This window comes from Pseudopipra pipra, chromosome 1, assembly GCF_036250125.1.
Source record: "Pseudopipra pipra isolate bDixPip1 chromosome 1, bDixPip1.hap1, whole genome shotgun sequence".
In the NCBI taxonomy this organism is placed as follows: domain Eukaryota; kingdom Metazoa; phylum Chordata; class Aves; order Passeriformes; family Pipridae; genus Pseudopipra; species Pseudopipra pipra.
In genome coordinates, this window is record NC_087549.1 from 96618294 (window position 1) to 96644371 (window position 26078).

The window sequence follows — 26078 nt, forward strand, 5'->3', positions numbered from 1 at the left end:
TGGCTTTAACTGAAGATCTAAAAATGGGCGAGATTGTGATTGGGGTGCTGAGGCAGTCCCAAGTCCATATACCCTGATAATACCACGCTGGTCATTAGTTGTAAAATAGTGAGAGCAAACCTTGTACTATGCAGAAGACATAGTATCTGTTATGGGCATACCATGTCTAAAATACATTATGAATTTCTAGCTGGGTTGAGGTAAACACTGGAAGAGAGTTTGGGTAGCTGAATTCCTTTTTTTTTACAGTGTAGGGAAAGTCTACATCTGGCATAAGAATTCAAACAGAAAGTTGTGAAACCACAGCAGTTGTTTCACTGGGACTAGCCAAAAAAAAAAAAAAAGAAGAAGAAGAAAAGAACCCTCAAACTTGGAGAACTTAATTCATGACTTGTGATTCAACTGTGGAATATGCTGTGCCACACAACTACAGATACACAAACAGTGTTAATACATGGGCTTGCATTTCTGTTGTGAGGTAAGATAGGTATTTTGCTCCTAGTTAGATATTCTACAATTCTTAAATTCATTTAATGGGACACAGAAAAAAGAGCTGCTGTGGTACTAAAACATTTCTGTACACACTAGTGTGGACCCAGTTAAAAAGGTAGCACTCATACATGCCAGATACACAGGGACATCCATTATTCATACTGTAACATCAGGTTAGTAAACTTGTGTAAGACAAAGTCATGGAGCACACACTCATTAGAGAAATGAGTTTCACTGAAGAGGAGTTCACAAACTTACTTCTGTTATTAAAGAACAGGTTTCTCTAAATTGCTGTAAAAACCACAAAGCCCAAAATTTTGTAAATTTAAGTGCTGTGTAAGAAAGGTTTGTTTCTACTGGCAAGTAAATGTTCAAGTCACAGCTACTGCAACTAATGGAAAACCCAAAAATAAATAAAATGATGGTGGGAAGCTACCTGATGATATGAATTGTCAAAAGCTTAAGAATATTGAAAAAGAGATATCATCTATTTTCATATTCTTAAAATGACTGTAACTAACCCTGTCAGCAACTCCCCAAACTTTTCCAGCTGTGCCCATAGTTTTCACTATGCTGTACCAAATTACACAGCAACAAAGCCAAAAGCTGAAGAAATAATCAGCAATTCCAAATAACATTCTGCTTTTGAGAGGTAAAATAACCTGACAAACTCCCCTAGAAAATTAAAATATAAAAGCTTTGTAAATGCTAACTCGTGGTTTTGGGGTGGTATCCCATGCCTTTAGGAAAATCAAATTTCAATCAAGTGAGATTTATGAAAACAGGGAATCTAAACTTACTGGTTTTCCATTGCACAGAGAAGGCTGCAACTGATGTATTTTTTTAGTACAGTATTCTGTTCAACAGCAAAGTTACTGGACCAAACAGTGACAATTTCCATGCCGAGAACTAAGGAGTGTGTTGCTATTTATAACACCTGTCTAGCACAGCACTGAAATTAGGGGCCCACATTGCCTTAGACTATACTAGAAGCATTTGGAGATCAGACATGCATTTTCTGCACATTGTTTGGAAAAGTTAAAACTTCAGTGACTTTGTCTTCGTGACTGTTCTAACCTGATGTAGCTAAACTGAGATAAAAATATGACAGCTTTAATTTTTTCTATTTTGGAAATGTGTATTTGCATTTCTCACATCTTCTGTGACTCATCTGGGTCTTGAGTGAGGCCTTAAGGCTGTGGTACAGTGACATAGTAAATGCAGCATTATGGGTATGAGCAGCACTAAAGAAAGCCATGAGATGCTGATTCAGAGTTTACATTGCCACTTCAAACCTGTTAAAGAAGCAAAATGCACAACCTGACAGATTTAACACATGCACAGAGAATGTGTGTATGACAGCATTTGTTTTCCAGCATAAAAACCAGATGGGCTGCTCTTTGTGTCTTGTTTTCTGGCCAAGACATGTCCCTGCTTCTGATCTGGATGGAGCCAGCACTCAGATGAGCTGGTGGTGCCCTCAGCCAGTGCTAATGACACTACAGCTACAGCCTTGCTGGCAACAGCTCAGTTTCACAGAATTAATGGCTGCAAATATTTAAACTTACTTTCTTATGCCAGGGGAACTGAATTTCATGTAGTGGCCAGCAGCTGAGGCTGATGGCTGCTCCTGACTCATGCCAGCAATTGCAGGGGTACTCGGAAGCTGCTCCTATTGCCCTGAGGAGGAACAACCAGTGTTGCTAACAGAGGAAAATGAACTGCTGCTGGGGGGTGCACTTGAGAATGAAACCATCCAGAGTTATCTTTTTAACCTTTTTGCATACTTATAGCCAGACAACACCATGCATAAATTACAAAATAAGTCAACTTGATCCTCCATCTTGGATTGACATTTGTACTTGAAATTCAAACTTAAAAATATTAATCCCCCAAATTTGGATTCTTTACTAGAATAAAATGCTAAATTCTCTACAATGGCCAGATGTGCTCTTCTTGAAGAGGGTGGTATGGAACCTGGTACAGGGCACTGTGAGATCAATGTATTTATACACATGTATATGTACATATATCTGTGTATATATATGTGTATGTATGCATACATGTGAATATATCTTTATTTATACTTAACTGCATGTTACTGCTGCTGCTGCATTTAAAACTTTGGTTAAAAATAAGTTTATAAACACATAATATAATAATAGAGTAACCCATCCACTTGTTCCACTGTCAGCAAACAGTGCAGAATTGTAGAACACCAAAGCAAAGAGCAGGCTTTAGTCTGAAACCTGCCACACTAGCACTGGTAAGGTGGCTTTGCAAAAAAACTCCTGCTGTATATCATAACCTGCTGATTAAATCGTTTAACCCCCTGGGATTATCCAGGAGTGCTGTAGAAGAATACTGGCTTAGAAGGAGAATCAGAACTGGATAAAACAGATTGAAAACCTTTCCATATATCGCAGCTGATGCTGAGATCCGAGCACAAAGAAGCAAACTGAGAAACCTTGCCAAATAAAACAGAAAGCATTTGCAAAAACACAAGGATGGCTCTTTACAGTAAGAATCTATGGGATTACTAAGTACTGTCACAGTCACAGAACCACCAACACCCTTTGGCTCAGGTTACTCTTCTTACTGGACCTGGTCAAATGAAGCAGAAGCCAGCTTTGAGAAAGGCAAATCAGAGAATAATTTACAGGAAAGAAGGGATTTATTCTGTTTTAAGAAAGGACTAAGATCTAATTAACAGGTATCTGTTAATACAACATTTGAAAGTAATTTATAAGTTCATAGATGTTTTATATATATATATACATACATACATATATATATACACTCCTCTATGTAAAATACTCAGAATTGTGTTCTTATATATATGATATATACGATAATCTAATGAAAAATTTAACAACCTTTCCTTAACCTTTCTTTATGTAAGTGATGATAAGGTTAACTGCATTATTTTGTGAGTGCTTGCATCCTCAGGGAAGGCTGTCCTTTATTTTATGTTCTTCTTTATGTCCTAGGAACTGCAAGGCAAAAAAAGCATCTTTTTACAAGAGCTTTTACTTAGATATTTCACTGTTGCCCTTTGGGTAAGTCTTCTTCAAAATAACTAGCATGAGTATGTTTTTGACTGTAACTTTGTTCATGTTGAGGAATACAGAAGGGGAAGGGGGGTGTCAGTGCATAGGATTTTGTAGTAGCGATGTGTTAAAACTCAATATACTTAAAATACATGGACCAATTTCTAAATAACAGTAACCAGTAGTTTGAGAATAATGGACTAATGTAAAGGTTTGATTTTTTTCCTCTGCCATGAAACCTCTGGGGAGTCCAAGTATCAAAGAATCACAGAATACGCCAAGTTGGAAGGAACCCACAAGGATCATTGAATCCAACCCTTATCCCTGCACAGGACCATCCCCAAGAGTCACACCATGTGCCTGAGAGTATTGTCTAAATGCCTTTTGAACTCTGTCAGGCTTGGTGCTGTGACCACTTCCCTGGGGAGCCTGTTCCCGTGCCCAGCCACCCTTTGGGTGAAGAACCTTTTTCTATTATCCAAACTAAACCTCCCCTGACACAATTTCAGGCCATTCCCTCAGATCCTGTCACTGGTCATCACAGAGAAGAGATCAGTGCCTGCCCCTCCTTTTCCCCTCACAAGGAAGTTGTGACTGCAATGAGGTCTCCCATCAGTCTCCCCCAGGCTGAACAGACCAAGTGATCTCAGTCGCTCCTCATCTGGCTTCCCCTTAAGGCCCTTCACCATCTTTGTTGCCCTCCTTTGGACACTCTCTGATAGCTTAGTGTCTTTCCTATATTGTGGTGCCCAAAACTGCACACAATATTCAAGGTGAGGCTGCGCTAGTGGCAGAGCAGAGCGGGACAATCCCCTCCCTCCACCAGCTGGTGATGCTTTGTCTGATGCCCCCCAGGACAAGGTTGGCCCTCCTGGCTGCCAGGGCACTGCTGACTCATATTCAACTTGCTGTCGACCAGGACCTCCAGGTCCCTTTTCGTGGCACTGCTTTCCAGCATTTCATTCCCCAGTCTGTACAAACATCTGGGGTTGCCCCACCCCAAGTGCAGAATCTGCATTCGCCCTTGTTGATTGCCCAGAAGACAAAGAACGTATTGATCCTCAGAGCTGTTTCTATGTTATGCTTGCAGAAGTCTATTTTATTGTTCATCATCTAAATAAAACTTACATCAGTGTAAATTATTTAAATATACTCTAAAGGCTCTGATATATTGTGAAAAAGGCTGTCTAAAGTGGGAAATGCAGGTTATTTTATATGTCACTTTGAAAACAACAATAAACTAATTCCATCAGTGTTCATAAGATCTGAAAATTAATTAATAAGCCAAAAATTTCCATGTATTGCAACTAAAAGCATTGGTTTAATCAGAGAACCATAGAACAGCACTGGTTGGAAGACATCTCACCTGGTCCGACTTTCTAGTGCTTCATTTAGCACCATGTCTAGTCACATCTGGAAGACCTCTAGTTGTGCACACCCCACCACATCCCTGGGGATGTTGTTCCAGTGACTGATTGTTCTCACTGTAAAAAATGTCTTTCTTATATTGAGATAAAATGCGCACACTTTTTTCCATTTAGCATTGTGTGTATAAAGCCCATTAAAATTATGAAAGGTTTTGGACAATGGATGTTTCCTCAATTTTCAAATTTTCAAAATTTGCTTTAAATACCATATTGGTCATATGCAGTTGGTCTTATATAATGCAAATAATAATGTTATGCAAATGCATAATGTTGGTAGCATTGAATTTGTAGAAGGTTATAGCTTCAAATATAAGTAAAAGCTTCAGCTTCATGGTATTAATTAGCAAAAGCTGATGTACTACTTAATGCCAAAAGTGTATCCTTTTGACTGTAGTGTGGTAACTTGAGACAAACAAACCTGCTAGGGCTTGGAAACATTCTTCTCAGGGAGTTTTTATTTGTTTATGAGCTAAGAGTCTCTTTTGCAATGGGCTCTGCAAAAGTTTACAGCCCAGAGAGGGGTGGGAGAGAGCACAAAACAAGCAGTGCACAAATATGTACATGGAAGGCAGAATGCCTTAGCAGCGGCAGATGCAGGCACTGCTAGGAGGTGAAGGAGTTATCTACAGTTGTCACCTTCATTTGTACTCCACATGGAGCAGCTGGAGCTACTGGTCTCGCTGCATAAAAGCACCAGTTGAAAGAACTTGCAGGAAGTTGCTATCAGGTCCAGCATAACCCTGGCAGATAAATCTTTTTTCCCCCTCAATGCTCCTTTTTGCTTTTTGGGATTCATTTGACTGGAGGGTCACCTTACAGTCCAGACTTCAGATATGAAACACCTAGGCCACAATCTTACAAAGCACTCACGTATTTTTATTTACCCACATAAATGCTTCCAGGGCCTCCTAGGAATAGAGATGGCGAGGGAAAGTTTTTAAGTATTGTTTGTTATGTGTAAAAGGAGGAGCTGAAAAAGTGTCAGAAACAGATGTATAAATAGCACTTTAGTTTTGAATTGAGAAACATGTGCAAATCTCCAAGTTATGACACTGGCTAAAGTAGCATAAAATTAGAGCATGAGAGAAGAGCGAGGCTATGCAGTGACACTACAGTTCTAAGTGCCGATTTCATGCCCTCTCACAGAACTGCCTCTCACCTTCTCTGAAAGGTCCTGCTGGACTCAAAACTCAGTCAGAAATGTCTTGCTTTTGCTTGCTCTGGTATTTGCCCTTGTGGCTGATCCTTTCTTCAGAGTGTACAGACAGGCACCCCTGGCACCTCCACTTCCTTGCCACCCTGTTGAGAAGAGCCAAACTAAGCAAACTGAAAGAGAACTGAAGCATCTCTCTGGAGCCAGTTATTGCCATTAACTCTGGTTTTCAGCAGAGAAGCAAATAATGTTTGGCAAACATTTCATCTGGGTCCTGTTATAAAAGAAACAAACAGGCTTGTGCTGCTTTGAAGTGCCCTTGTGCTGTCCCCATTCCTTCTTAAGTGAACCCAGATTTCCACACAGATGGTGACAGAAAATCATTAGCACTTTTATGGAAAACTCCTCTGAAACCTGTATCAAATTCGTCCCTGTTAGGTTCTCATTTCTAACTTGCAAGTAAGACATTGCTTGGTTTCTTCCATATTTTATTCCAGTTCAACTGAATTTGAAACTTATAAGTGAATAGTGTCTTCATTCCTTTGAGGTAGTCCGAAGTCTTGAGAAAACCTTGAAAATACTTTTGTTCATCCAGCAAAAAGAACCTAAGCCCTGTACACTTTGGATGCTTGGCTTCTGTTTAAGAATTTAGGATTCTATGAAATCTCATTGATTCTGTACATATTTAATACAACTCCTCAAAATCTTAACTGTTTTTTAGCAAGTACTGGACACTCATATATGAATTAAAGAATCTCTGGGCTTAAAGTCTGCTTTGTTCTGGATTCTTCATACAAATTGAGTGAGGCAACTTTTTTGGTATTATTTTTTATTGAAGAAAATTTTCACTCGTGTATAAAAATAAATTCACTCTATGCTCTTTTCCACAAAGGGTCTGTTTTTAAACTCTTAACTAAGTTTTTCAGTGTGGTGCATATATATATACATGTGTATATATTTTCTTAAAACATTAATAATTCCTTTCATTTTAGTAGCCATTAGATTTGCTTTAGTAAATGCTAAGCAAGCTAACAGGCTACATGTTGAAGAGATACTTGCTAATGATTTGGAAAAAATAAGGAATTCAATAAACCATCTGAATTGTTTGCAGTGCCTGTGGAGATCATCTGAGCCATTTCAGTTCAAAAAGCTTTTCAAAAACATTCATTATATTACTGTGTCCAAGTCTAAAGAATCCACAGAAAAAATTTCAGAAACAGATTGATTATCAACATGTTTAACAGGTTTTTTGTTTCAAGACTTGGATGATTATGTGCATGAGTCTTCCTCAAGTTATTTGGCAAAAACACTTTCAAAGATTATGTTCATTTGTAATCATCTACCAAAAGGACTCAGAAACTATATATGTAGTACAACTGCACTTGAAATAAAAGTGCTCTTCACTCATTAAGAGAAAACAAACAACAGAGATATACTTAAAAAAGAAAGTGATGGAGTTTCCAAAGAAACTCCCTCTGTTCCTTTGCAAGTATGGACATCTAGTAACTTGTTTTGCTGTGCAGAAGGTTGAGATTTGAAGTTTAGGTACAAATGAGGCAGTATTTCTGTCCTTTACATTTGTGCATATTTCCAGTTGTAGTAGGTGAGAGAAGTCTTTCAAATCAAAACTGAGGATGACTGTACCCAAGAGGGTCCCATAGAAAGATCTACATTCTTCTTCAGTAGTTAATTGTGTCTGGAACTCACAGCATAAACTCACATGCACATAGCACAGATTTGGTAAAAAACCTGCACCCTTGAAACCCCCTTGAAATCTATTTGGAAACGTTATCTGTGTGAGTCACAAATGTACGTAACTGCAGTTAGTTTTAAGTGCTGAGCTGAGAGAGAAGGGAAAATATACACTGCGTTGCCGAATTCTACAGAATGACTTGCATTCTACACAAGGACACAGGACAAAGTGTTTATTAAAATAAAAAGCTTTAATACTTTTGCATTTAAAAGATTTAGCAGAAATAATTGCTACAAACATGCTACAACATACATGTTCAAAAAGTTTTCAGTGCTTTCTTTCAAAGTTCAGCATTTTGGCAAAAATAAGTTTTTCTGTATATACTTCAAAAGTTGGTTATCATAATACTGATATAAAATACTTCATGTAGACTAAGGTCAGGTGCATAAAATACAATACGTAATAAAACATACTGTTTGTATAAACATTTAAAGTATAAATTTAATTAGATAACATGCAAATACTGCAATATTTTAAATGGCACTTAAATATAGATACTGAGATTCTTTATAATTTTGCATCCAATATGAGATTCTGAAATGTACAAAACTATAAAAAGAACATATCTCTTCACTGAAGTCAGGTACTAGCATAGAGCTTGATTGTCATTTTACAAGCAGTGAGCCCAATGTCTTGCAAGTCTTCACTAGTCCAAGTAAAGACATCTACTGAAATAGGCCCAGGGCTAGTTAGTTTCCTTCATAATAAAATATGAAAGCATATTTACATGAGAATAAACTCTTAAATTTTTGGTAAGGTAATTAAGTAGCAGCAATCTGTTTCTTCCAAAAATGATGTTTAAAATAGGTGCATGCTTTTCATTGTCACTGGTATGCATCTGAATAATACAAAATTAACATTCTTTAGTAAACTCAAAACACTGTTTTGTTCATTGTTGAAAAAGCCCTATGAGATTCCTTCTTACAAAAACCATAAATCCATAATGTCAGAACGTTCCAGACTGTATTTGTTTCCAAGATCAGTGGAAAACAATCTAATTGTGTTGAAACAGTCATCTGACTGTAATGAATAAGAGAATCATCTTTTCACATTATTCAAATACTTCTAGTTCTTCATTGAAAAACACAAGTTCATCAGATCTTCTACGATTTCTGTTTTCTGGTTCAGTGATCAACAATTCTGAATGTCCTTCACAATACAAACGCCACAATACTCATGCATATTTTCCAAGCAGTTATATATAATATATTAATGCTGACAAGGTAAATAAAAGGCTTAGGAACAGGGAGTGCAGAACAGGCACCACTTGAACAGATGGAGAAGAAATGCTAAACGAAACTTGTACTTGAGATGCAATTAGAGCTGACAGCGGCACGTGTGATGCTAATGTTGGACTGTCTGAATTTATCAGTGACTCTATCTTTTCTGCTTCTTTATTGCAGGCTTCAATCTGTGGGGGGAAAAAAAGTTGCTATTTCTCTTCTTACCATGTAAAATGCCAGTGTGAAAATGTTGCTAGATAGCAAAATTCAGGAAAGAAAATCTGAGTTATTCCCATCAGCACATAAGATTTACATTATTTTGGGGATCATTTATTAGAAAACATAGCGGAGCTCTTATTATAGTCCTTGGTGTGATGAAAACTTCTGTGGAAGCCCTGAGTAGCAGCAAAGGAAAGGAATGAAGCCAAATACAAGTAGTTGTGGGTGATGCGTTTTGAATGTTGATGCCAAAACCCAGTAAATTATAACTAAGGTAAGTACCCTCTAAAACTGAGGACTTCCTTCCTGAGAGACCAAGATACTGCCTTGAAGTCTGCAACAGTGGAAAAATATGGATTTTCTCCTTATTAGGCTTTTTCTTCCAAATCAGGGAAAACTGATTTCTTTTATGGGAAGGGAAGAGAAGAATGGAAGTAATATGAAAACCTGAGAAACCCCAGGTTTCCATTCCCCCACTGACATAATGATAATGAATTTTCTAACATAAATTCATTTTTTTCCACTACTTTTACTGCACCCCAGGAATGAATTTAGTACTAAGGCTCTTTAACAGCTTTGGAAGCCACCTCTGGTGAAGTTTAAACTTGACAAACTTAGTATCTGGAAGTCCAAAGCTTTGAAAGTTGAGGAATGTCTAGCTCAGCAATGGGTACCACCATTGAAATGAGCAGCTCCTCCCTGCTTTTGGGTGGTAACTCTGATTTCAGATTCCTCACCCCAGGAATCTGACAGCACTTGCTACAGTTGGAGTGAGAGCCTGGTAAGTCCTGGTAACATTTTAGGCTATTTCTGCTAAAGGAGGAGACAGAAATTGTAGTTGAGTTGGATATAACAGGGTTGCTCTGGTAACATGGGCAATCAAAATACACACAATGTATCTTCCTGAGAAACAAGCCCCATTGTATATGTGCAAAAATGAAGTAAATCCATGCTGAGTAAACAAAATAATAATGTAGTCTACCTGCAATGGTTTGGGGTTCTGATCCACAGGAATGATGAGAATCACAATTTCTGATTCTATGCTTAAATATCCAAACACATCACACTGTGGCACTGACACATGCAGGCGGATTTTTTCAAGAATGTCAAGTACTGTTATCGGCTTTTTATTTGTTACCTGGAAGAAAATAAAGAACTTTGTGGATGATGCGATATTATGGAAAATTCTCCTCCTCAGTTTCAACAACTTGATGTCATGCCAGAAAACTTGTTTCAGCCATTATACTCAGTTCTAAACTCTACCCTAAATGCTACCAAAAAGCAAAACAATTCAATGATTCTAAAATATAATTCTAGAAAATTATTCTGATTCTAAAAAAAACCTCCAAACCCAAACCACCTGAAAACATTAAAAGAAAAAGTTAAAAGGAAGAAAGGGGGAAAATATTTACTTCTTAGATTAACCATTGTTTTGGTATGTGTTGTTCTCCACCTTCATGGTTAGTGTGTCTATGTATCATGTACCTCAAAATAATATAAATGGTTATCTGTTACAGCAACTTGTGCTCCCGTGCTGGGAAACAAGAGGCAGAGCAGCCCTGCCAGCTGGCACTGCTTTACAGCCTCAGAACCTGTTCCAAGAGTCAGCAGAGATGGAGAGCTTTGTGAGGACAGATATATGTCTGTACCTATGGGAACCTGTGACATTTTAAGTTCAGTACTTAACTACCAGGTAAATGTATTTTTCTCTTAAAATTTTTTTCTCTGTTCTGTTGTCTGTATCTGACAAACAATAATTTGGTTGTAGATGCTCAGTCTAAGGACTGCTACACCTTAAAGCTTTTTCAGCTTTTTTCCAGATCACTTATGAATGTGTTTTACGGATGTGTATATAGACACCAACACAAACACTTCCCTTGTCACTGGTCATTTTGTTGTGTTTTGCTTTCTAGCTTTAGCTGCAAGAACTCAATCCTTCTTATCCTACTGTAGCTTTCTTTCTTTTCAGATCACTGGTACAGGACCTTAACAAGTGGAAATCTGGGAAATCCAAATAGATTATATGAATCAAATTTTTAAGGTGTCATACAACACTTCTTTTACCAGATCTTTGAGGGGTTTCCTTGTCCATTAAAATCCTGTCTGACATGCTGATTAATCAGCACACCTTGTTCAAACAGTCTTAAAACAGAAGCTCAGGGATACTTTAAGAATGACTGATGGTGTCAAACTTGTATTTTACTGTATTAGTTTAGAAGTCTAGTAGATTAGAATTTTAGTAGATCTCTAATGTTTCTTTGCTCTGTGATCATGACTTTTGTTTCTTGATATCTTTACAAAAAACAGCCAGAGGGGTGGGGAAGGAAAAAAATAGTCAAATTTACATAACTCTTTAGTATTTGAAGCATTTTTTTCTCCCATGAACCAGATGTCTGAACTAAAAGAGGCATGCATGACTACTTTTTCCAAAGGAAAGAGCTTCAGCCAAACTTACGTAATTTTTAGTCAGTGCTAAGATTCTCTTGACTCTTGAATGATTACTTGCATGTTTGAGAGATCACATACTTTAAATGTAAAGATACAGGTATACATTTTAAATATATGAGCTGTGAAAACTTGAAGAGTGTGTATGGTGGCAAGAGGTGACCAAGAGAAAAGAGTCAGCAAGACTGTGGTGACAAAGGGAAGTAAAAAAAGAGGGGGGAAAAAGAAGAATAAAACCAATGTTCAAACTAAATTTTTCTGTGATTTTACAATAATAGCTAATTATCTCTGTTGCAAACATATAAGTGGGTTAATGCAATTCTGTACTGTTCTGGAAAAATTCTCATTCTTCTTGGTATTTAAAAAAATGAAAATCATGTGCAGATACAAACAGGAACCGTTTTGCTTCACCAGGCATAATCATCATATTATTCTGTTATGTCATGACAGAAGTCAATTGTTCTGCTATGTTCTGTACACTGAAGCATAAAAGCAGGGGTCAATAAAGTGCAATCCTTTTATACACCACATGGGGAGTGTCTGAGCCCACTACGGTGTGTTCAGTGACAGACAATCAACATCAGATCAGTCTTGTGCTGAAGCTTTTCTAAGAGCAGCAGTAAAGAATGCTGGAGCCTAACTTATGGAGATGTTTAATTAAAATCCAGCAGTTTAGCTGATGAGCAACAAAATGAGTGACAACTATCTAGGTAACCAAAGAATGTAAACAATCGCATTTAAACATAAGAAAATGTCAGAATTAAGTTACCTACATTAGGAAATAGTGAGCTAGCAGAATAAACTTAACAAAAAGGCCATAGATAACAAATATACACCGTATTACTACCGTGAGATAGATGCTGTTCCCATATCATTTGTCCACACTATTACAAGACATATAAACTGCAAACCTGAGTCTGCATGTTTATGCCTATTCTAATTCTGTTTTGGTTTGCATTGTAATTCAATTTATACGCCTCAGATAAAAAAATGAAGGGAAGTATAAAGTAGTATAAAGGAAAAAACCACCCAATCACACACTAACTACTGAAAAATAATGGGGTTTATGATGTGTTAACCTTCCAGGAGAAAGTATACAGTAACTTGAATTTTGTACCATTTAACATTAGGCATGATTAAACTGTTTACCCTTGCAAAATTATCCAGCTTGTCTTTGTCATATAAGATTCTCAGCATTCCAGCACATAGTGGACAGCAGGCTCCTATGTGAATACAGAAGAATCTCAGAAATAAAAGCAAGTAGTGTTTTCACTTTTAAGTAAGCAGGAGTCAAAATTTGAATATTAACTGAGAATGAAAATAGCAGAACTACCAAAGCAACCTGTTTCAATTTGATAGCAGAATTGCACATTTCTAATATTTTTTCATACTAAAAACATTTATAATGCAAAAGCAGCCACCTTTCAACACACATTTACTACTATCAACATGAAGAAACAAGTTGAATTTTCATTCATTTCAAGATCATTCATTATTTTAAGCTAAAAACTGAAGGCACTTTGTGTATCACAAGCTAAGATTTTGTATGGATGCATGCATATACAACTACAGAAATTATGGATTTCAAGAGCTGATATAGCTAGGGCATGACTGTGTATTAAATTCACTCCTCAACTTATTATATATAATTCACATTCACAGGGTGACTTTTACAATACTAAAAGTAATACCAAAGCAAAAAGACCCTTTTTCAAAGGGAATGAGAAAGATGAATAAAGCTTTTTCTTTTTAAAAATGAAGCTTTCCTTGCTCTGTGTATTACCTATGAGTAGTTGTTGTTTTATAAAGGAGGTATTTGTAAAAACAATAAAAATCCAGTTCAAAACAGCATAACTGCAAAACTATTCCTACTGTCGTCCTCTTTCACAGTATTGTAAATACGTGTGGTATTTTTCTCTGTCTTCTAATTAAATATCATCTTTGCTCTTCTGGGAACCCTGTGTTGATGACAGCTTGGTATCCCACAGTGGTATCTGTGCTGCCACTTCCGAAAAATTGCTCATCAGATTCCTAGAGACATCCTGCTCGAGATACCACAGACCTCATTCATTTCTCCCAAACCCATCTCCTGGGCAGAGTTGCAAGTTTCTCAAGACTGAAGGAGCCTGACTCCTAAAGCCAAAGCTTTCCACTCCAGGGTTACCATCTGGGTCCTGATACTGGCTTGTTCTAGCCTTAAGTAGAGAGAGATCTCTACTTCATCCTTTCTCTTCAAAGTCTCAAAGACATCATGGAATATAACATTTCAAAGCATAAGTTTTGTTCTAAATATCCCCCTATTTATACACAGATTCTCTCCTCTCTGCATTAAACTTCCACAGCAAATTAACATACCTGGTGCAATGACTGGTTTGCAGCCAGTGGCAGAAAGCTGGGGACACTTCACAAAGGCACACTCCATATGGAAGCCGTAGTCCGAGAGCACCCCCACAGCCTGGCAGTGTCCGTGATAGTCCACGGCCACGCGGTCGGAGTAGGCAGCACAGACGCTGCTGTAGGTTTCTCCGTTGTGTCCACACACAGGCTCCACTGACTTGCAAAATGGCTGAAACACACAGGAATGTTTCCAAGGTCAATTCAGTCATGCTACAGAAGCTTCAGAGTAGTTTTAACATGAGGAAAACCAAAGCTAAAGGGAATTCACTGCTAATATTATCAAACATTGAAAAAGTAGGAAGTTGGGAGTAAATAACCTGCCAGTTTATGAATGGGTCATAAATGAAAAGGGTAAGTATGTAAAGAAGGTACAGAGAAATGTAAGGTGGAATCTGGGAAATGTACAATAAATCATGTTTTGGAAAAGAACAACTTTTGTTCTGTGCTAACATTTAAATAAAATGACCATATATAAATTAACTTGTTTATTAAATTAATTAAAATTACTACAATTTCATCATATTTTAAAATATTTTTTTAATAAAGTTGATTTGTTAATTAACATTTTCTATTGTAGTATTAATATCTTAACAACTCATTGGTAATTTATTTATTAATTCATCTTAGTGTGGAGTTGTGCTCCTAAAATTTATTGTGCATGTATTTCTAACACATTGTATATGTTTATATATTAGTTATTTACACATTTTATTTATTTGTATGTATGTTTATTTATTTATTATTATTATGTAAAGATAAATGCATACACTTACTTCAAAAGAATAAAATCTGTTACTAGACACTTTGTGAGATGGCAATAAACTTAAGCTTCTGAAGTTGAACAGAAGCAAATAGAATTGCTGAACCTCTGCAAACAAGGTATGATTAATGCTTTTGTCCAAAGTCTTGTGAAATGGCACAACTCATTCCATAATCTCTTGCTTAGGTTAGATATTTTGTTACACCATATTTCAACTAAGTCATCATAGCTGCAGGATCACTGTATAACCTCTAAAAAACTAAGGCAATCCCAGTTCCTATGTTACACATCTAAGCTAACAACAAAACAGAGGATAAGTAAATGTGAGCACCCCAAACAGTTTATCTTGCAATCATCTTCCCTATAAAAGCAAGAGTGAAAACTTAGAGGCACCAGTGTCAAAAACTTCGTGAATGTGCATACTAGACATAGATAACTGCTGGAGAAAAACAACAGCCATGCAATATTCCTTTGATTCTTACTGTTCAAGGACTGAACATTTTCTGAGTATCTCATGAGGTATCTGGTGTGCAACAAGAATTACCTGTACTTAATGAGGTTGCTGAAAAAAGAAGGTATAAAGACAGAAGGCAGAAACTAAGAGTGGGTTAAAAGAGTAATAGCACTTGTAATACAGAAAACCCCTGAAAATATATTTTGTACTTCTAGGCATACCCATCAGTTGAGACCAAGAGAAGGTCTCAAATAAATATTCATGATTTGAGAAAAACCTGGAGATGAACAGCCTAACAATGGTAAAGCCAGTGACTTGGAACAGAGCAGCTCCTGACTTATCTTGTAAAGCAACAGAAATAGCTTGTCTACCACCTTTGTAGGGAGCAGTGGGATGGAAAAACTAAACCTAATCCTAATCTTTCTCAAGAATTAATATGAAGACTAATCCAATCCAGACTAACTAAAAAAGTATTACAGACTGCCTATTCTGTAAATAAATCCTGAACAGCGCTGGGGCAAAATCACACAAAAAGCCAAAGACTTTCTATGATTGGGCATTAATATATATTTAAGACAACTTCAAATTGGTATAAACTAGCACTAGGAACTGCACTAATTAATGCAAACATACCTCAGTGCAAGCTTTAGTAGCAAAAAAAATAGGAAGAGAAGACTTAATATAAATATCAGAGCATTACCCCAAGAAAGCATAAGCAAAGCTTTTGATTGTTTTTGAGACAACTGTTAACTAAAGCAGAGAAACACTTGACAAAATTCTGAATCTAAGTTTGTGAGAGTATTTTTATACTAGCTACAATTAAATTTTTAAATGATTAAGCTACAAAAACCAAACAGAATACTGCAAAAAAACCAATATTGCAAAACAAAACCAACCAAAAAACCAACCCCAAACTGCAACATCAAAGGACAAAGAAGATTTGATATTTATTGCTACTTCCTACCTGGCATGGTCCTCGGTATGCTAAACTTTTTCCCTTTTGGTACAGAGTACACAAGTTACTGTATTCCACATTGTCTGTGTCACAAACAGGATCTCGTGTCTGGTCACAATTTAACTGCCTTGGCACACATTCATGTTGGCTACATTCAAACTTTTCAAAACTAGTCAAGCAAACTTGTTTCTTCGGTATGCACCTGCCGAAAATAAAGTAATTTCTTATCATGTCATAGTTTTTTTTTTTTTTTAAGTCCCAAAATATTCAAGGAAAATACTTTCAGTGAAATATCTCCAGTGCTTTAGAGCTAACTGTGGTTCAGCAGAGCTGCAGGAAATACAAGTGATAAAACATTCTGAATAGCCAATTTCAGGTCTCATCTCAAACCTGGAACAATTTCACACCACGTTTAGTCAATGTTTTCCCACCATCATTTATCTTTTACCGCGTGTTTTTCAATGGATTCTCAATAAAGGCTTGGATAAACTTCTTACCTACTCCCATGCTTCATTTTGTAAATGAATATTTAAGAAAAACTAGAGAAAACAAGAAAATAGTGCAAGAGAAAAAGATTCTGTTGCAAAGGTCTTGTCTCCCCCATCCCTGAGAAAGGAGTAAAAACAAGACCTACAAGAAGATTAAATGGTTTCAATTACAAATATCTAATTAGATGCTAGCTTTGTAGGTTCAGAGTATTGTATCACATCCAATCTTGGGAATGACTGCAAACAATGGGAAAAACCCAGTATTAACACTTTTTTGCATGCCATTCCTCTGAAGCCTCCACAGACCAGTAAACAGCAGAAATTCTTTCCCCTTTGTATTAAGTATGTACCTTCCATGGTCTTATCTGCAAAAGATTTGCCATAGACCCTGCAAGACATTCCTCTGCTAGAGAAATGCCAGCAAGTAAAGCCTGATGAACAGACTGATAAAAGCTCTAATGGCTTTTTTAAACAACCAATTCCTTCTATAAGGGACAGCAATGCTGCTACCACTGGATTATGTACAATATGTCTTTATTCTCCCTGAGTGCTGCTGATCCTATGCATTACACGTATGTCTTTTACATTAGGGAAGACTTAGAAATTCTGAGATTTAAACACTTCACAAGTGGATATAAGATCTTAAATAGATAATAAAATAGTAAAGCGCATCACGAGCATTTTAAGATGACCATGTCTAGTTTATGCCGCATTGTCAAACTGACCCAGAAAAATGTACTGCGCACAGTCCTTTACTTATACGACAAGTTGAAGTTCTAAGCATAATGGTATTTTGAAAAACTGGAAAAACAAAACCTCTCTGTATCCTCCAAATTTCAAATATAAAAAGTAAAGAGTGTTTATCCACAATGCAGCTTTGAAATTCCAATTTTGAATGCTGTAATGGGTATTACAGCTACAAAACTACAGTGTTTTCTCAGTAGTTTTCTGCATCAAGGCATTTTAAGTGCAGAAAAAGGAAAAAATAAAATTGCTACAATCAGCTTTAATGAGAGCACAGTATTACACAACTTTTTATGACGGCTTTCTTTCAAAACAGAAAAATGCACAAATTCAAAGGAGACTGCAGTATTGCACAACACTGAGAAAATTGAAGACAGAGACCAATATTATAAGCCACAGCCTTTGATCTCTGTAAGAAAGGTCAGATTTTCTTTTCGCCTGAAACTAGTACAAAGCATATTTTTGTTTTAGTGTATTTGTCTATGCAGATTTTGCTTTATTGACTGAATAAGCGAGACTGACTCCAAGTCTGGAATTCAGATGCAGGTCTTCTTCGTAAACTACTAAAGAAGGCGTGAAACAAAGTAGTAATATGACACTTATTGCCATTCCAACAAAATCTGATTCTCCCACTTTTGACAGTATGTATCAAGTCTCTTTTATCGCTAAAAATGAGATCTGCAAAATGAATTTAATTGATATAGCACTACATAAGTGGAACCAAAAACTGGCAGTTATTGCTATGATAAAAAACAGTAGCTACTTCAAAAGTTATTTTTATTGGAGTATCCCAAAAATACAATGTTCCTACAGTATACAACACATTCAAAGAAAACATAAATCTACTTTATAAGTAGAAGATTCCAAAGAAAAGCTTAAAAACATATTCTGCTTTTACCTCTGATTTTTATTACAAGGGTTAGGGTTACAAGGATCCTTGGAAATACACGATCCAAATTCAAACTGATTGTCCTGGAGCCCAACACAACGAGCTATACATGCGCTTGGGTAGGTGCGTCCATTTTGGCCACATACTGGCACAAACTGATCCACACAGTTACATGGTAAACCTGGAAAAGCAACACACAGAACAGGAACTTGGTGTACACTCATTTGCTATGACAGAAGGTACACAAGGGGTCACTAAGGTATCTTTGCCTTCCAGCAAAGAGTCTTCAGCCCCTTTGTCCCTCCTGTCCTTTAGCAATGCTGTAGATCACAGGCACTTACAAGTAGCCGGAAGCAAAGTTTGGGCCCTGTCTCCTTGCTGATTCCACTCAGTTTTCTCCATTTTTTCCCCCAAACTCCTTATCTCTTGACCCAGTGGCAATACCCTGTCTCTATTTATTTTTACATATTATTTGACATTTTATTTTTCAGAGTTTTTTTTTTTTTAAAGGTATGTGATTTTTCTGCAGTGTGGGTTGGACATGAGAAAAAAGTTAAAAAAACATACTAATAACAAATTATCAGGTATTTTACATTAATACTGTAAAAGGAATTAAGCTGATAATCGTTGCTCTAAAAAATATTAAGCTTATAGTTTTCATGGTTTGGAAGTTACCTGTAAACTTCTGACGTTCATCCTCTGAACTATGCTCAGTTAGGCACTGACGAGTAGAACAAATCAAGTTTCCAGCAAAACATGAACAGACATTGCAATCTATATTAAAGGATGTTCCATGGCCTTAAAATAAAGTAAATACATACAATTAATGAAAATATACCAGAAGATTACATATTCATATGTACAACATCAATATTACGTTTTCATTATTAATTGTTTCTGTAATTTCCCTTATTCAATTTACTTTCCCACTGAAATTTCTAACCTTTTTTTTCAGATTTCAAGTTTTGCTTTGTTCATTTAAAGGAAAAGTCTGTTCACATGTGGTTGTGATTAATTAGTTAACCGGGGAAGCAAGCCCTTAGTCCCTTCAAAGCCTATATAAATTAGGTTTTTCTGTGTTTTTTTTAAGAATGATAAATTCTGGCTAGCAAGCTCCATGGTTTTTTAAAGGTAAAGCTTTTGTAAAACACATTCTTCTGCTAAATTAAATTTACATAGGACTGCTGAACTTTTAGCCAAAATCTCACACAAAGCACAACTCCTCTGTAGTGCTCGTTTCTCTCCTTTGTGTGTACATTTGTCAAGAGGTAAAAGTGCCAGTCTTCACTGGACTGGAATGCATTTTATAACTCAGTAATTTTTTCATACCTGAATCCAAGAATAAAACTGCAAATTTAGGGAGTTTTTCTTCAGTTTAGCAGTTCCAGTTTGGTTTTCTGAACTGTCCATATGGCTGCCCTTCACTGTGATGTATGTTTTACGTAAAATCAATTCATGTTGATAACAGCTGATCTATCCATAACCAAACTCGTCAACAAATACACAGCCCTTCAGGAAAATATAACAGTAATCGTGCCTTACAAAATAAGGCAGTTCCCTCTAATCTCTTTTCAAAGGGCTGAGATGCAGAATAAGAATTTTTGAAAAATATTACAGGGGCACAAGGAAAATCCTCAGCATTGGAGCAATTCAGAAGAGATGCTCCTAGGTAAAGGAGACCAGAACAAGAGGGGATGGGAGAGAAAGCCTCTGTAGCACAAAAAGTTCTGTTTAAACCATGTACTACTCAAGGATGAAGGTATTTGTCAGTAGGGAAGAAAAGTTCCCAAGGTTTGAAGGTAACGCCAAACACTGGATCTCTTAGGTGATTCTTCAGAGTAACTGACTCAGGATCACTTGAAAACTGTGCAAGATTATTGGCTTTCACTATCAAAGAGTGCACACAGCAGTTTGTTTTCTCATCAGCAGCAGTCATTTCATTACCTGGAGTCAATGGACAGCACAGAAAACTTCCGTGTCAGTTAAAGGATTCCAGTGTTGTCTGCTTTATAGAGAGTGGTTTTAAAAACCACAGTTCAAATTTTATGACTAAACCCTGGCTTTTTACCAATAAAACCCAATTAAATACATAGTCACCAAAAAAAGTTCATGTGGTGACCATAAACTTTTAATTCTTTGTTTTCAATACATCATCTAATGACTTTGGAATCTAGTAATTTTTATCTTTTATTACATAATACCTAGTCTTGATCACCACATACACTTAATGAGTCACTACGGCAAAAGAAAGGAAGCTGCCTGGCTTTGGGTTTGTGGTAGTTTGTTGGTTTGTTTTTTAAATGGACAGCACTTACTGAATACCTACCAGCTACGCATATTGTTGTTACAGTTACCAGAACAAATGAGAGCTGTATATTGTGCTAAAATACAAATATAGCTTCAGACATTTTTTGTGATTATTTTCACCAATTATCTGAAAAACTGCAAGTTTCTTTGGACAGAATGGTCCATAAAAAGGTTGCAGTCACTATTTAAATACTGTATTTGCTAACTGCTGTATTTTAAAAGTATCTACTTTCATCAGACACTTTCTATAACTGCCCATAAAATATATCATTAATGTTTAAGATGTTTTCAGTGTTGTTTCCATGAACAAATAGTACAGATCTTACAACAAAAAATAAGTTTTAAGTATGTTTGGCTGACTTTTATCTTCTTTGGATGACCAACAAAACCCCTCCAGATTCAAAAAAAACCCTCTTCCATTCCATGGAACATAGCAGGCGCTTTCCTGTGTGATGAAAATAGTTTTAGAATTGATTATTTAGCTCTGCTTAATTACTTAATGTGAAAATAACTCTTTCTTATCACATGGTAAAAAAAAAAGTAATTCCGTTATTTTGGACTCATTAGGTATCTTTAACTTGTTTTAATTATGCTTGGATGTCAGTCTGACAGTATTTTAAAAGGGCTGATTTACAGACACTAAGCAGTGTCCAGTGCTGAAATATGTAACTGTTCACTAGCAGAGAATCTTTTGCTTGGTGACTGATTCAAAGACATCAACTTCATACAAGTCACAGTTCGGCACAGACTCCATTTTATGTTCAAGACATTTTTAATATTTCCCCTATTGTAGTAGAAGCTTTTTTATTTTGTTTTCTTTTTCCAAGATTACAGTGCCAGCTTGCATGACAAAAATACACATTTAAAGCTCTCAAGTAAAGAATAAATCTGAGAATAAATCATTACAGTCTTTTAAGATGCATCACTTGTCACACCTCTTTTAACTCCTTTGACTGTCAGGTTAGGTAGAATCTCACTCATCCTTGTTAGCTGTACCAATTTAATCTCTAAACAGTAAGAGTAAAGTTATCTTGAAAATTAATAACTTAAACCTAAGTCAAGAAAGAGATAGTTAGTATGCTTTTATTGATAAAATAAAAAGCTGTTCATCTTACAGTTACCTGGCAGGAGGTCTAGAGCCACCATGCTGAGGAAGCCTTTAAAGAACCACAGTGTTCAATATACCTTTATCATCATAAGGTATTTGCTTACATCTTCAATTTTTTGGCATATGTTAATTAATATGTTAAACTATAATTCTTATTTAATATTAATTTAATTACAAAAAAAGCAGTTAAGTTTATTCTTCTGAAAGGCATAGGCTGCCTTGTGATACTTAACTACAAGCTATGAAGGTTTCAAAGAAATCCAAGTGCAGAGGACAGACTATGACAGGTATGTATTTCTAACATGTTTGTAAACATTAGCAGAACAGCATTTTAAATACTATTTTTAAACCAATGTCTTTAGTGTGAAACCTACCAATGTCATGTCCAGAATACCACACAAAACCTAAACCAGCATCATTCCCTAAATGGATGTCAGATTTATTATGTGATGCCAAGGGAGGCGAATTTTAAGACTATTATAGGATGTTTAGTGGAAGGACCAAAGATGAGGAAAAGGAGGAATTAAGATGAATCAAGCAGGAAAATGTGTGAGAAAGCGGAGGAAAAAGGGGAAAAATGGAATGGTTGAGTGTAGACAGGTAGTTGGACAGTTTGCCTCTCTCACTGTACCCTGCACTTGATCACCACAATCTATCCTGTATTTTTAATCCAATCCTATTTTTACCCATTTAATGTGTGTGCTTCCTACTCTGAATATGTGCATAAGCACTAACAAACCTTAAGCTGGATGAAACAATAAGTAGGATAAGAGGTCTGTGTGCCAGCCACTGGAGTGGAAGCACAAACCTTTGGAGCTCATGCATGTATTTAAACCACGTGGAAGAAAAAAACCCCTACAAACCCAAACCAAACCCAAAACCTCCAAACCATTTGGAGCTAGTAAAGAAACCACCCCATGCTAAAAGGAAACGGTGTATTAAGAACACTCTTCACACAGGACTTGGATTGGTTGAGACACAAAAAGTTCAGTTTTGATTTCAACAATGGAACCCTCCAGCATATGCAGGAATTAACCAAGTATTATATATAGGGAAGCAAACATTAAATTTTATATTTTATGATAAACTCTGCATTCAGATCCTGTCTTCTCATATAGCTTAAAATTCATAACTCAAGGAGTGTGTGCTATATACATTACTTCTCCAATACTTACTTTTTCTTTGTCCTCCAACAATGCATGATTTTTGTAGATCAACACAACGCATTTCCATGCAGTTTTCTAGCAATCCGCTGTGTCCACAGGTACAAATCTTGTAACAACCAACATCACCAGCTGAGGATGGCACCTGGATAAGTGTACCTTGGCGGACAATAAAATCAGAGGCTTCTCCCAGTTTGCAGCCTGTATACAAGGAGAAATTTTAGCTCATATTTAGTAAATACTTCGACAAGTGCCAATACTGCTACTATTCTATGACTTGTGAAAAACATAAGGTGTTCCTAGAGCAGCCTTGCTCTTGCTCTTTAAACAAATTCATTTCACAGAGGCAACAAGTAGCAGTAGAGGATACTTGCTTGAGACAGTGCTCTGAAGTACCTGTGAAAATGGTACTTTAGAGAAACAGAGTTGTTATTCCAATAATTGTCAAGTATTTTAGACTTTTTTCCACAGTTCTATAGTAGTATGAAACATAGGTTATATGATAAATGCCACATATGCTTCACTCTCTCCAATACAGAATCTGAATTAAAGGGTCTTGCAAGCAAAGCCCAATCATTTCCCCTCTCTCACATATTTTATTGTGCCTTTCCTCCCTACTTGTACCTCTTAAGTGAACACTGAAGGGCTTACAAGTAGATGTGAAGTGGGAAGAAACGGAGACAAAGCAGGAAAAGTGGATTTTAAAGAGAAAGAATGGAAAAGAAAAGTGGTTTTAAAAATTGCAAAGAAAAATAATAACATAAATAGTAGGTTAAAATAATACTGTAAGTGATGAACTGCAACAAATCCCCTGCAACTTTCAGGCAATAAAAAGACTGAATTCAAACATAAAAGTCACTGTCCAACCTTTAGAAGAAGCAAATTGTCTCTTCAACACCTCTGTGTGAGCTTTTTTTTAGATGACTTTGAATGACATTTGCAGCAAGTGAAAACAATACAACCTCTACAGTAATAATGCTCAGGTTTTCAGGAAAGTAAAATTATTTTGTAAGGCTTATAGAAACCAAACCAAACCAATGTCCCTGGGTTCACATGAAGAATGAACTTAAGCCTATCCTCACTTTTAAAAGAGCACAAGTATTGCAGATGTACAAGTGAAGCAAAATCCAGCTTTCACCTGTAATTAAAAAGCACTGGAGAAACTGCTGATCAGCCACAGAACTGCTGGAACAAAAGAGGCTCGGAGAACTGACGTGAGACAGTTATGGCAATGTTCTCTAGCACTTCCTCTAGAAAGGAGGCTGCTTCATGCAATTCAGTTTAACAATCAGTGTCGCTCTCACTCACTCAGTCTCTCCCAATACACGCGTTCGAGTGGTCACCAAATACAAACTTTCTGCTTCAAGAAGTACGGGTGATCTCTCATGTCACTGAATGATACCTTTTGCTTTAAAGAAAGGGGAAAAACTGTGGCAAGTACTACCAGATTTAAGGTGGAACAATGAAAAGGCTGTAGAAGTTGGACACCGCAGAGTCTCACACTTCCTTTTGTAAATTTGACCATTGTTATGAACACCATCCAAGCCTGACATTCCAAAGTTAGGCAGCTGAAACTCACTTTACATGAGGTTTTCTCCCCAGTCAGCTCACAATTACACATGGTGCAGAAGTTAAGACACCACCAGTGTTTTCATCATCACAATTATTATTAACTTTATTTCAAGTATTAAACTGTTCTTTTCTCAACCCATGGGTTTTACCTTTTTCCTGATTCTCCTCTCCAGGCTGGGGGTAGCTGGAGGGGAAAGTAAAATAGCTGCAAGGTACTTAGGTGCTGACTGTGGTTAAACCATGGCACAGCAATTCACTCTAAAACCTTCAAGAGAATTTCAGTAACATATGTTTATAAGTAAAATTCAGGTAAATAGAATTCCAAAAACGCTTACCTGGCATGCACAAATATGGAAGACACAGCTCTCCAGATTGACATCCTTTTCTATTTACTTCACATAACTGATTAGCTGCACATGGATTTGGATTACATGGATGTGTAACATCTTCTACAATGTTACCTAAAGAACTTGGGCCTGAAAACAGAATATACAGCATCTCTATTGATTTAAATGAGGTTTATTTTCCTTTAGCAAGGCATGGAATTTCTTACATCCAGTGAAATCATACCTCTTACAATTCTGTGAAGTCTTATTTTTTTTAAAATTACAGTTGTAGGAGCTTGGCATGTCAAGATAGTTAACTTATTTCAGTAGCTTAGTCCTCAGCCCTGGAAATAATGACCCAGATGATTCTTCACATGCAAAATATATTTCCTCTATCTTGTTTCTCCACTCATTTTCTCTATATGACAAATACAAACTGACAAGGACTGGCAGTTCCATAGTCAGTGATTAACAAATTAGAGGTTTCCAGCACACCTGAAGTTTGACCAAGTCCTATCAAGTTTATCTATCATTGATAAACATTTGTTTCTGTTTTCCCTTAAACTCATTATTAATCCTCTCCTGTTACAAGATTATAGGGAAGACAACATTGGAAAGCAGCAGCTAAATGGAAAGAAGAAACCAAAGCTTCAATACTTTGTCTCTCTGGTAACAATTTATTTATTGAGGCATGCTTTCACTAACCAAAATGTTACTATTTTCAGAGTTTCTGGAATTCCGAGAAAGAAATACCAAAATTTAATTTGGAAGAAGGTCTAAAACAGACAAATCCTATAAAGCTAAAAAAGGTCTAAATCCTACAGAGATTAATATGCAATAGGAAGTAGTAATAGGGTAGAGCAGTTTTGGAAAAAAATGTAAAAAGATGCAATTAAATGAAGCCTAGAATCAAAATGAAATTTTATTAATAGAATGGTGTCCCACACTGAGGGAGAAGACATGCTAGAAGAAAACAAGAGTCACGAAACCTTAATTCTTCCATACAGCTACTAAACTTGTGTTCTATTGCCCCAAGGGTTAATTTGGTTTTTTTGGTTATTCTAACTGCACACTTAAAGAACGGAGCTTATCTACTGGGCAAAGTGTAATTCTGTATATCAAGAAGACATGCTTTAAATCATGTGTATTTTCA

General features: G+C 36.4%; 1 protein-coding gene and 1 long non-coding RNA gene across 3 annotated transcripts in view; one reads left to right on the plus strand and one right to left on the minus strand.

The window, feature by feature from the left end:
- The first annotated feature begins 211 nt into the window (after nt 1–211).
- Nucleotides 212–14639, plus strand: LOC135419767 (uncharacterized). The gene is made up of 4 exons (XR_010433138.1): nt 212–478; nt 3483–3551; nt 9279–11010; nt 13736–14639. It is a non-coding gene; the product is annotated as an uncharacterized LOC135419767 (long non-coding RNA).
- The window catches only part of RECK (reversion inducing cysteine rich protein with kazal motifs), a 53131-nt gene continuing 35099 nt past the window's right edge, over nt 8047–26078 (minus strand). For both annotated transcript variants that reach the window (XM_064666544.1, XM_064666553.1), the window contains 9 exons: nt 24935–25075; nt 23040–23228; nt 19125–19247; nt 18459–18630; nt 16338–16530; nt 14118–14328; nt 12912–12985; nt 10300–10455; nt 8047–9286 (listed from right to left, as the gene is read on the minus strand). In XM_064666544.1, coding sequence (XP_064522614.1) covers nt 9071–9286; nt 10300–10455; nt 12912–12985; nt 14118–14328; nt 16338–16530; nt 18459–18630; nt 19125–19247; nt 23040–23228; nt 24935–25075 — 1475 coding nt within the window. In that variant the 3' untranslated portion in view covers nt 8047–9070. The remainder of the gene's footprint in view (nt 9287–10299; nt 10456–12911; nt 12986–14117; nt 14329–16337; nt 16531–18458; nt 18631–19124; nt 19248–23039; nt 23229–24934; nt 25076–26078) is intronic.